The sequence below is a fragment of the Schistocerca piceifrons genome, chromosome 9 (assembly GCF_021461385.2).
Source record: "Schistocerca piceifrons isolate TAMUIC-IGC-003096 chromosome 9, iqSchPice1.1, whole genome shotgun sequence".
Classification (NCBI taxonomy): domain Eukaryota; kingdom Metazoa; phylum Arthropoda; class Insecta; order Orthoptera; family Acrididae; genus Schistocerca; species Schistocerca piceifrons.
In genome coordinates, this window is record NC_060146.1 from 221,427,259 (window position 1) to 221,440,140 (window position 12,882).

At 43.6% G+C, this 12,882-nt stretch overlaps 1 protein-coding gene across 1 annotated transcript in view; it reads left to right on the forward strand.

Moving 5' to 3' along the window:
- Positions 1–12,882, forward strand: part of LOC124716882 (myb-like protein X) — a 71,703-nt gene that overhangs the window by 5,647 nt on the left and 53,174 nt on the right. Inside the window, exon 3 of the mRNA XM_047243435.1 lies at positions 9,628–9,859. Coding sequence (XP_047099391.1) covers positions 9,628–9,859 — 232 coding nt within the window. The remainder of the gene's footprint in view (positions 1–9,627; positions 9,860–12,882) is intronic.

The following is a 12,882-nucleotide window of genomic DNA, read 5'->3' on the forward strand; positions in this document are numbered from 1 at the left end:
ACATCTCAACCGATACTGAGAACAGAAAAATCGGAGACATTACTTTACAGCATGCCCCCGTGTACTGCCTGACAAGACACCAACGACAAAAGAAAGCCAAACGCACCGCATCCGTATTACACTAATGCTTTGCGAACTACTTGCGCGGGAGAAGGTAGTTCTTACTGTATCATGTATTAAGAGTCTCTCTCCGTTGGCTTTTGGGATGGAGCGTGGAAGACAAGACACATTCTGCGTCTCTATGCGGTCTGAGCTATTGTCGCTGTATGATTTTTTTTATATGCGCCGTCTCTACGGCATAAATACGCTTGAAGAAGAAGCATATTCCTAATTTCCGCTCTGAAAGACGGTTTTCTGAATTTTATGATAGTTTCTCCCATTATACGAGTTTATGGTGTCGTGTACCTAGTGTCCTCATTCCTGGAGAGTAAGAGGCATCCTTGATAGCGTAGCAAAGTGGCGTCAGATAAACAACAGTGGTACAGATGCCGCGTTGGTTAAAATTTCAAGAGCGACATGCCTTGTGTTTTCTGCGCGCATTATCGCTTCCATCGTCGTCTACATGTACGTGGCTGCACAGTAAGCTACAGGTAAATGTTCAGCAGAGGGTGCGTAGAACCACTGTCACACTATTTCCAGTCGGTTCCATCCTTGAATAGCTATTCTGAGGTATGAACACCTTCGCCATTCCGTGCAAACTCTGATTACCGTTATCTTATCATGGTCGTCATTTCTCCCTACTTACACTATGTGATCAATATTATCCGGCCAACTGGCTGAAAGTGACAGAAGTTCGTGGCGACCTCGGTAATGCTGGAATTCAATATGGTGTTGCCCCCCACCCCCACCCCTTCCCTTGATGGCAGCTTCCACTCACGCAAGCATACGTTCAGTGAGGTGCTGAGAGGTTTCTTGGGGAATAACAGCCCATTTTTCACGCTGCACTGAGGAGAGGTATCGACGTCGGTCGGTGAGGACTGGCACGAAGTCGGCGTTCCAAAACATCCCAAAGGTGTTCTATAGGATTCAGGTCAGGACTCTGTGCAGGCCAGGCCATTGGACGGGTGTTCTCGTCGTGTGATCACTTCGCCACAGGCCGTGCATTATGAACAGTTGCTTGATTGTGTTGAAGGATGCAATCGCCATCCATCAACTTTGGTGCTTAAAACATCAACGCAGGCCTGAGCTGTGATAGTGCCACGCAAAACAACAGGGGGTGCAAACCCACTCCATGAACAACACGACCACACTGTAACACCACCGCCTCCGAATTTCACTGTTGGCACTACACACGCTGGCAGATGACGTTCACCGAGCATTCGCCATTCCCACACCCTGCAATCAGATCGCTACGTTGTGTACCGTGATTCGTCACTCCACACAGCGTTTTCCCACTGTTCAATCGTCCAATGTTTACGCTCCCTGCACCAAGTGAGGCGTCGTTAGGCATTTGTCGGCCTGATGTGTGGCTTATGAGCAGCAGCTCGACCATGAAAACCAAGTTTTCTCACCTTCGGCCCAACTGTCATAGTACTTGTAGTGGAACCTGATCCAGTTTGGAATTCCTGTGTGATGGTCTGGATAGATGTCTGCCTATCAAACATTACGACCGTCTTCAACTGTGTGCGGTCTCTGTCAGTCAACGGACGAGGCCAGCCTGTACGCTTTTGTGCTGTACGTGTCCGTTCACGTTTCCACTTCACTATCACATCGGAAACAGTGACTTAGGGATGTTTAGGAGTGTGGAAATCTCGCGTACAGACGTATGACAAGTGACATCCAATCACCTGACCGTGTTCTAGGCCCGTGAGTTCCACTGAGTGCCCCATTCTACTCTCTCTCGATGTCTAATGACTATTGAGATCGCTAGTATGGAGTACCTGGCAGTAGGTGACAGAACAATGCACCTAATATGAAAAAAAAAAAGTTTTTGGTGGTGTCCGGATTCTTTTGATCAGATAGTGTAGGTGCGAGACAAACAAATATTTTCGCATTCGGAGGAAAAAGTTTGTGACTGAAGTTTCGTGAAAAGATCTCGTCTCAGCGGAAAACGCCTTTGTTTTAATGACTGTCACCTAAACATTCGTATCATATCCGCGTAACTCTCCCCTCTGTATCTGAACCAGAACGGAAAATTCTCCTGTCATAGCACAATAAAGGGGAATATGTCCTGGGCAGAGTTAGGGATGTAAAAGAGAGGAACTAACTTTTCGACTTACCTGACAGCTTCGAAGATATTTAAATCGAAACATCTTGGCATATTCGCGACCTTTTTTTGATTTTTGCTTGTTAGTATTAGTACCCATGTCATGTAATATAACCCATCGTGCCAAGTGAAGTGGTATGATACATGTCGGTTGTGCGGAACGGTGCCAAAAGCTTTTTGTAAATCTACAAATATGGAATTAATTTGACATGACTTGTCAATGGTATTCAATAATTCGTGTCAATAAAGGGCCAGTTATGTTTCATAAGAGTGTCATTTTCTGAACCTATGCTGGTTGTGTGTGAATAGAGCGTTTGGTGGAGATATTTCATAACGTTAGAAAAGAGTATATTTTCAAATATCATACTCCGAATCGATCCCAATAATGCGGGTCTGTTTTTAGCAGGCTACGTCTACCTTCCTCCTGTATTAGGGTTACCTGGCCAGTTATTCGAAAGGAGAGGGCATCAAATCTTCTACAAGGCATCTAGATTGGCGATTTTGCTGCTTCCCGGCATCGCTTATGGGAAATGCCGCGATTATTTTGTAGAAAAGAATACTCCTTAATTATTTCCCAATCCTTCGTTCCAATCCGAGCTTATCCTCTGTCTGTAATGACCTAAATGTCGACGGTTGCTGATATCCTATTAGTTTCTTTTTCTCCCTTTTTTTTTCAAACAATGTTGTTACCAGTATACTCAAACCCGAGCATTCCTGATTCTTTGCAAAGGCAACAATTCGTACGGAACAACATGGTTGTTCCCCTTAGTAAAACACGATGGAGAATGTTTTGCGATTTGTAAAATGCGGCTTTTGGGAGTCAGTGAACGTTCTGTCAGGGAAATGTTCAACATGACACAGCGGACTTTAAACAGCGGAAATTACACCGTGTTCCGTTTGACCTTTTGACATCAGCGTGTGTGTTGACACGCTCTTTTGTCGGATGCAGTTTGTGCTTATTTACAGGATTACAGGGAGGCTAACATGGAACATTACCAGCGATGACTTGTCAGTTTGGAAAACTTTTTCCCGGAATGTGAAACCCGAACAGTCCGTAGGAGTTGACATGCTACAGAAATTACGACAGCAGGGAAATAATTTTCTACGATTCGGAGTACAAAATATCGTTTATGTGAGAAATAACGCGCGACTTTCTTTAAAAAAGAAAACAAATGTAATGATGCTTGCTACTTCACTCATTTAATGAAAGACAGTAGGCCCTAATCCGTGTGTGTGTGTGTGTGTGTGTGTGTGTGTGTGTGTGTGTGTGTGTGTGTTTTCAACATTTCCTCAAACCTCAAACGACTGGACCAATTTCAACTAAACTTGGTACACTTGTACCTGTCAGGCGACAGTCGTTGTGGCAGTAAGAACCACCTAAATATCAAACCACCTAAATATGAAGCGACCTAAACATCAAAGGGGTGCGTGAATTCCCAGACTCCATTCATCCAGTGTTCGAGAACGAGAGCAATAGGGACGTGTAACAAACGTTACATATAAATACCAAACCTTACGAAATTTTTTCTCGCTGATAAGACCCACAAAACGATCAAAGGAAAAACATTTATCGCTTACTACTTTTCCTCTGCTAATGCTGTAAAGGACCGGCACGAGGCACGACGTTATAATTTATTATTTCTTTACTGCTAACTGTTTTCGTGATGCATTTTACAAACAGTATGCATATACAGGGTGTTACAAAAAGGTACGGCCAAACTTTCAGGAAACATTCCTCACACACAAATAAAGAAAAGATGTTATGTGGACATGTGTCCGGAAACGCTTAATTTCCATGTTAGAGCTCATTTTACTTTCGTCAGTATGTACTGTACTTCATCGATTCACCGCCAGTTGGCACAATTGAAGGAAGGTAATGTTGACTTCGGTGCTTGTGTTGACATGCGACTCATCGCTCTACAGTACTAGCATCAAGCACATCACTACGTAGCATCAACAGGTTAGTGTTCATCACGAACGTGGTTTTGCAGTCAGTGCAATGTTTACAAATGCGGAGTTGGCAGATGCCCATTTGATGTATGGATTAGCACGGGGCAATAGCCGTGGCGGGGTACGTTTGTTTCGAGACAGATTTCCAGAACGAAGGTGTCCCGACAAGACGTTCGAAGCAATTGATCGGCGTCTTAGGGAGCACGGAACTTTCCAGCCTATGACTCGCGACTGGGGAAGACCTAGAACGACGAGGACAACTGCAATGGGCGAGGCAATTCTTCGCGCAGTTGACGATAACCCTAATGTCAGCGTCAGAGACGTTGCTGCTGTACAAGGTAACGTCGACCACGTCACTGTATGGAGAGTGATACGGGAGAACCAGTTGTTTCCGTACCATGTACAGCGTGTGCAGGCACTATCAGCAGCTGATTGGCCTCCACGGGTACACTTCTGCGAATGGTTCATCCAACAATGTGTCAATCCTCATTTCAGTGCAAATGTTCTCTTTACGGATTAGGTTTGATCAAATTGTACAGTTTCACAATCAACATGTGTGGGCTGACGAGAATCCGCACGTAATTGTGCAATCACGTCATCAACACAGATTTTCTGTGAACGTTCGGGCAGGCATTGTTGGTGATGTCTTGATTGGGCCCCATGTTCTTCCACCTACGCTCAATGGAGCATGTTATCAGGATTTCATACGGGATACTCTACCTGTGTTGCTAGAACATGTGCCTTTACAAGTACGACACAACATGTGGTTCATGCACGACGGAGCTCCTGCACATTTCAGTCGAAGTGTTCGTACGCTTCTCAACAACAGATTCGGTGACCGATGGATTGGTAGAGGCGGACAAATTCCATGGCCTCCACGCTCTCCTGACCTCAACCCTCTTGACTTTCATTTATGGGGGCATTTGAAAGCTCTTGTCTACGCAACCCCGGTACCAAATGTAGAGACTCTTCGTGCTCGTATTGTGGACGGCTGTGATACAATACGCCATTCTCCAGGGCTGCATCAGCGCATCAGGGATTCCATGCGACGGAGGGTGGATGCATGCGTCCTCGCTAACGGAGGACATTCTGAACATTTCCTGTAACAAAGTGTTTGAAGTCACGCTGGTACGTTCCGTTGCTGTGTGTTTCCATTCCATGATTAATGTGATTTGAAGAGAAGTAATAAAATGAGCTCTAACATGGAAAGTAAGCGTTTCCGGACACATGTCCACATAACATATTTTTCTTTCTTTGCGTGTGAGGAATGTTTCCTGAAAGTTTGGCCGTACCTTTTTGTAACACCCTGTATATCACTGAATGTAAGGGCAAAATTATGTCATTGTGCAACACAAAGTTCAGGAGATATGACGTCATAAACACTGAGCACCAGGCCAGACGCTGTACAGTACGGGTGTTGACGCCCAGTGAAATTTCTTTTTTTTTTTTGAGTAATTAATAAAACATGCCCCAAAAGTTTAATTAATGCTAAGAAACATTAAGAATCAATTTTCTCTGTGTAAATAAATCTGTAAAGCAAGCACAAGAGGTCATAATCTAATATAAAAATGTATTTTTATACTGCTCGTATAAACACTGTTCCAGAGAAATGTTTACATATCGAAACTTGGTGAAAGACGCTCTGTAAACCAAGTTGAAGGCAGTAGTCGTAATTAGTTTTGAATGCTTAAAGGCAGGAGTTGTGATCCCCCCCTCTCCTCTCTCCTCCCCCTCCCCCCCCCCCTCTCTCTCTCTCTCTCTCTCTCTCTCTCTCTCTCTCTCTCTCTCTCTCTCCCCTTTTTCTATATCTGTTTCCTCCCATCCCTTTGTCCAACTCTTTGTCCACCTTTCTCTGATCTTGAGCTTTGTTTACCGTTACTGCAAATTGAGATTCTGTAGTTGTATTCTAATTGTAAACTAATAAGCTATACATAACTTTTCTGTTTGCTAACAACGTTTCACTATTATATATTTTACATATATATTTATATACAAAAAGGTATAAAATCTGTTTCTGTCTGAACGTTTATTACAGAAATGTGTGAAAATCTGAAGGGTTCAACGCTGTGTCTAAATTGCGAAGCAATCGGTCGGGAACATCTGGAGATTAACGATTTTGAGCAAACCGACATTCAGATTGTTATAACGTTCCCCCTTTTATTACATATTCGAAGACAACGTTATTTCAAAATTTCAGAGCAATCCGTGAAGAACTTCCGGACTTGAGACTTTGAAGAAACGGACATCTTCGTTTGTACTTATATTGAACTATAAATGTTCCTAACTGCAAATCTTCGGAAGTTTTTGGCAGAATACTACGAAATTTTTGACAACGTTGTATTGGAATATGAGTGTTTTATATGTGTAACATATATTTTTTATAAATTTAGTAATAGAGAAATCTTATTACAAGAAACCTCAAAGTTACACACACACACACACACACACACACACACATACACACACACACACACACATACACACACACACACACACACACACACACACACACACACACACACCTTTTCCATTGTTTATACGTTTGTACAGTTTTGTTCGTAATTGGAAACTAATTAGAGCTATGCTAATCCTTACTACGGCATTGGAAAGAGCAGGCAAATTATTCGTAGAAGACAGGGGTGCCATACATGCCTATACATAATGAAGCCGCAGAGATAAAGAATTATTTTGATTAGCGTAGCTAAAATCTGCAATTGTTTAAAATTAATTTAGCCGGCGGCTGTGGCCGAGCGGTTCTAGGCGCTTCAGTCTGGAACCACGCGACCGCTACGGTCGCAGGTTCGAATCCTGCTTCGGGCATGGATGTGTGTGATGTCTTTAGGTTAATTAGGTTTAAGCAGTTCTAGGGGAGTGATGACCTCATATGTTAAGTCCCATAGTGCTCAGAGTCATTTGAACCATTTAAAATTAATTTGAGCGCAATCTGTTGCATGTAGAATTAAGTACAAGGCATCAATTTTGTTCAAATTTTTAGCACGCATTTAACGGTGCATTTAGATTTTGAATCGCATTTGTACACAAAAAGTTGTAAGAGTGGGTGGTGACGGCCTGAAGTCGTTAAGCGAGGCCAATGCTTGGATTTTCAGGGGAAAGGCATGCTTAGAGCTTGAAAGGGCGGCGAGCTTGTGACTCTTCCACAGAGTTCGAAGTGGGTTGGTAGAAGAAGTTCTAAGCTAGACTGTGTCGTGATTTGGCCACATATTTTTACACGAAAGAAGTTTTCGCATCGTCGGTTGTGACGCACTGAAATATTTCGCGTCAGTTCAGTCGGAACTCGGCGAGACTGTGCAGTGGTGATAACTCTGTGCTGTGTCTGCCAGTTGTTCAGTGGAAGTTGTGTTTTTGGAAGTGAAGGCAATTTGGAATTCCAGTCTCGTTTTCAACTCAGTTCAACAGTGAGAACTTTTAATATTTTCGTCGCTGATCGGCATTCAAAATTATTGCATCGCGTGTCGATTTATTTATACCAGTGTCAAGTCTGACTTGGATTACTTTTAGCTGTGAGTACTGCTTGTGTTTTCTAGCTATTTTATTTGTGTACTGTGCTACCCAAACACTATATCCGGGGTACGGGCAAACTTTCAGTCCACTTAATTGTAGAGTTTATCACCATTCTACAGAAGTTTGTGCGAAATTAAGAACAACAAACCCTAACTGATAAAGTTAACCACCTATAGTTGGGTTATATCAAATGCACCTGCGATAAATTTAACGTTATTTTATAGCTTATTAGTACACCAGAGACGATTTTATTAGTTTTATTCTTATTTAAAGCAACAACAGCTGGAGTCCTCCCGTAAGATGAAATATTACGAGCTGTCACTTTCACTTGCAACGCATTTCCGGCCATATCTTGATGAGCTTTTTTGTTTTTTATCCTCTCAGGAATGGTTTTCTGCATATTGTATCTATGTACAAAAATGACCCAACAGCTCGATAGATGAGCGGTACAGCACCGGTAACTGATAGTCTCAGTACCAAGTCTTCTCCAGACTATACTGCACAGAGGCTTGCAGCGTACATATGTGGATGTACAAGCGTCCAGAGCCAGCATATGGGTAGGAGCATCGTATGGTTTTCTGTATTCCCCTACCGTGACTTCAAAACGACGGCGTAACAAGCATATCCTGCGCACCATTTACACATGCGACTCCAGTAGTCTCGTACAACAGACTCTTCCAGTTACTTTATTATTACTTCTCCCACCCTATCATTCGTTTCTGACACTCGTGTCTGCATTTCCAGACCACTGCGTCTGTGTTCAATTTTTGCTAGATCTGGGGCCGTTTGAAGATAGAGTAGGAAATATTTGAATCTCAGTCATACAAATTGAATATGAGAAACAAATGACTGAGAATGTGTGTTTGGAGCAATGAATAATGGACTGTTGGAGAAACAGAAAAGTAGTAAAGAGAATAGTTTGAGTTGTGATGTATGTATATAATATATATGACATGAATTTTCGCTCATAGTTACTGTATGATGGTGCCACGCGAACACTTCCTGTAGGTGATTATACAGGGTGTTAAAAAAAGGTACGGCCAAACTTTCAGGAAACATTCCTCACACACAAATAAAGAAAAGATGTTATCTGGACATGTGTCCGGAAACGCTTAATTTCCATGTTAGAGCTCATTTTAGATTCTTCCACCTACGCTCAATGGAGCAAGCTATCATGATTTCATACGGGATACTCTACCTGTGCTGCTAGAACATGTGCCTTTACAAGTTCGACACAACATGTGGTTCATGCACGATGGAGCTCCTGCACATTTCAGTCCAAGTGTTCGTACGCTTCTCAACAACAGATTCGGTGACCGATGGGTTGGTAGAGGCGGACCAATTCCACGGCCGCCACGCTCTCCTGACCTCAACCCTCTTGTCTTTCATTTATGAGGGCATTTGAAAGCTCTTGTCTACGCAACCCCGGTACCAAATGTAGAGACTCTTCGTGCTCGTATTGTGGACGGCTGTGATACAATACGCCATTCTCCAGGGCTGCATCAGCGCATCCGGGATTCCATGCGACGGAGGGTATATGCATGTATCCTCGCTAACGGAGGACATTTTGAACATTTCCTGTAACAAAGTGTTTGAAGTCACGCTGGTACGTTCTGTTGCTGTGTGTTTCCATTCCATGATTAATGTGATTTGAAGAGAAGTAATAAAATGAGCTCTAACACGGACAGTAAGCGTTTCCGGACACATGTCCACATAACATAATTTCTTTCTCTGTGTGTGAGGAATGCTTCCTGAAAGCTTGGCCGTACCTTTTTGTAACATCCTGTATATGTATCTAATCTCAGGATTATTCAAGTACTATCTGAGAGTGCCACACCGTCCGAGAGCAAAAAACCTCTCACGTGTGTGCCAGCGCCAACCTAGGGAACAAGTGCGTCATTAGTCTCGTTAGTTGCCGATCACCGGCGTGTGTGAGTGTGACACGGTAGGAGCCACCTGCGCGCCGCGAGAACCCCGCCTCGTCCGGGCCTCATCAATCAGAGGCGGCTTGGCCGGATGATTTAGGGGAATCCCCCAGCTACCTACTCGGCGCGTCCAATGGCGGCGCTGCCACCGGCGACACTCATTTGTCAGCGGCGGTAGGCGCCCCGCCGTCTGATGGGTCCGGCGCACTCCCTCCCGGTGGGCCGACGCCATTAGTCACGGCCGCCGAGAGGACGCGTAATCGATGACTGCGTCACCATGGACCACCGCCGCCCCGAAGGTCCACCTGCACTCCACGCGGTAGCGTTTCCACTGAGCGGCGACATCCTGCGTACAGCTGTGGTAATGCACGCTTATTAGGAGCGTTTTTGGATACAGATGAAACTACTGTCTGGAAATAGATAATGGACGGAGATAGCTGAGCAGTATGAAGGCCACTAGGCCGGGTAAGTGACGCACAGAAAAGCAGCGGCTCATCTTCAAGAAAATAATTTAATCAGTTCTTTCTTAGACCTTCGAGATACTGTCTGTAGAAGAAAGAATAGCAGTTCTCTCCAGAATACTTGACACTGGAGGAAGTGAGCGAGCTGGACTGTCGAACATACAGGACAGACCCACTAATTAAGGGCCAGTATCAGACTTTTGCCAAAATATTCCGACGAAGAGGCAGTGTGCTTAATGAGGAACGTTTTGGACGACCACCGAAATCTGATGGAGCAACCCGGAACATTGAGGCGGTCACTAGAAGCAGCCCACCCGTTTTCCTCCGTCAGCTGACCCGGGGGATGGACACTCCACTATCACCTGTGCGGTGTGCTCTTCGTTTTACGTTGAAAAAGGCAGTGTGTTGCATTCAGGCCATGCGTCTCCTTGGGAAGTAAGATAAGGCTGCCCACAAGCCTCTTCGAGGCTCCCACCCCTGGTCTTCTTCGCTTGAAGTTACATCCAGTTCCGTGTGAACAGGGATAGCATCAGTATCTTGAGCGAGTTCCTTGCTCGGATTGTGTAGGCGGGTAACAGCTTCCCAGTTGATCTTCCGCGACACATGTTTCAGATTACTGTTGAAAGGTAGTCTGTTGATGTGCAGGGTGGCCACGTTGAAGTTTAATGATTTTTAAGGCCTCATACGTGCTCTTGTCGTACAGATGAATGTTTTCTATGTTACATTTATGTTTAATGAAAATCATTTTTCACTTTCCGAACACTTGAAAGATTTCCTCAGACACTCCCCCCGGCCACCCCAGATGAGTGCATCTTTGAATCTTAAATATTGAGTGTGAGGGGACCACTCGTTGTTAATGTTCTCACAGATTATAAAATAAAAAAAATAATAAATGAAATAAAATAAAAATACGTCTTGAAACTATTAACTATGTCTTGAGAGATAAGAAATTGTCATTAGCAATTACCGAAGTATCTCACCATTGATGCAAAGAGATACCAAGTATTCACGAGGTTTTGCAACACCAAAAGTTGGATGGTTCAAATGGCTCTGAGCACTATGGGACTTAACAGCTGTGGTCATCAGTCCCCTAGAACTTAGAACTACTTAAACCTAACTAACCTAAGGACATCACACACAGAAATGCCCGAGGCAGGATTCGAACCTGCGACCGTAGCAGTCGCGCGGTTCCGGACTGCGCGCCTAGAACCGCGAGACCACCGCGGCCGGCATCAAAAGTTGGACAATGATAAAGAAGAGGAGAGTCCTTTTAGTGTTGAATGATGTCGAAATTAAACTATATGCAAAGTAACTAAACGCGATGTGCGCTTCTACAAGTCACTTTCCAACACCTGTTTGCTGAAAGGTTTTTATTACGTTGCAAGACATCACATTTTTTATTGGGCCATGTTTCAGTGGTTTCATCCTGATCACTGAAGCAACAAGTAAAGAAGCTGACTTGAAAGAAGAAAGCCAAAGCAAAGAGAGACGGTTGAGAACATCATTTTAGAGATCTTCTGCCAAGTAATGAACAGACAAGGATAGGCAACTTTCTCTATGACCAGATGTTTCCTCGTGGCCCACTAACCTCGTTTCAAGGAATGTAAAATTTTTTTCGATATATTATGCGACAACATATTGGTCACGGTTTGTCCAATGGTAAAGAGAGAACGCCAACTTTGGGGAAAAAACACACTAGAATATACAGGATTACGTGTAAGTGTGGCAAATTCTACTTAGGTAGGTCCGGCAGGATATTGTGCATCCACCTGAAGAAAGACCATTGGATTTGGGAACTTATAAAAAGAGACTACTTTCGCAAACTACGGCATTTAGGAAGGCGATATTTACAAGATGCAACAAAGTCTTACGTAAAGGCAGGAAGATGAACTTCCTTGAAATAATGAACTTCACAAATGTACGTGCGTTTCCCTGAACTCAGTACTGAATGAACACACAGTTCCCTACTCGCCCCTTCTGGCTGGTATTTCTGCCAACAGTGCCATCCACCCGACCGCGTTGCAAATTACGCCTAGCCATGCACTCCACTTTTTTTTCCTTATACCAGTCACCGTAGTTCCACTTGTCCTGTTAAAATGCTTTACTTACTACAGTCACACGTGTTCCACTTATCTGCATCTGTACATCTTGCCAGCTTTTAATACTGAATCTGTTAAAGATAAGACTTTTTGTCAGCCACACTTTGGAACATGTCACTTAAGTTCACTCAGAACAGTAATTTGTTGTACAACTCACTATTTAAAGCGTCAGATTTTACCCAAGTTTAGCAATTTTACATAAAATTTTCACTGAAATAATTTCTCTCGCATTAGTTCTAAACCAAAAATTAACAACTGTCATTTTTGGAAACAGAGAGAATCTGTAATGCCCTAATTTGATCGTACAAGGTTTCACAGCCACACGTATTTATCTTCTTACACGAAGATAGCGCAAGAGCGAAAACCGGTTTGTAAAATAATAAATACTGAAGATTGCACCAGTGTCGTGTTTTATTCGTCGCAGTTGGTGTATATATATATATATATATATATATCCCTTGGTGACATGGAAAACCACAGTGGCCCGCCGAGTGCGTTCGCCCAGTCCTCCTATCCTGTTCTATTCCTAGACAGGAGAAACTCTGCTACAAGTATTCGCAAACCTTAGAATAAAAAAAGGAGTGACGGTAGAAGTTTTGGTCTTATGACAGGACGCATACTGAGTAAGGAAGCTGTTCCACGAAATACCGGCCTGCAAAGATTTCCCGTTGGGACGATACATTCAAAACGCCTAATCGTCAAAACCACCCCCATCAGCC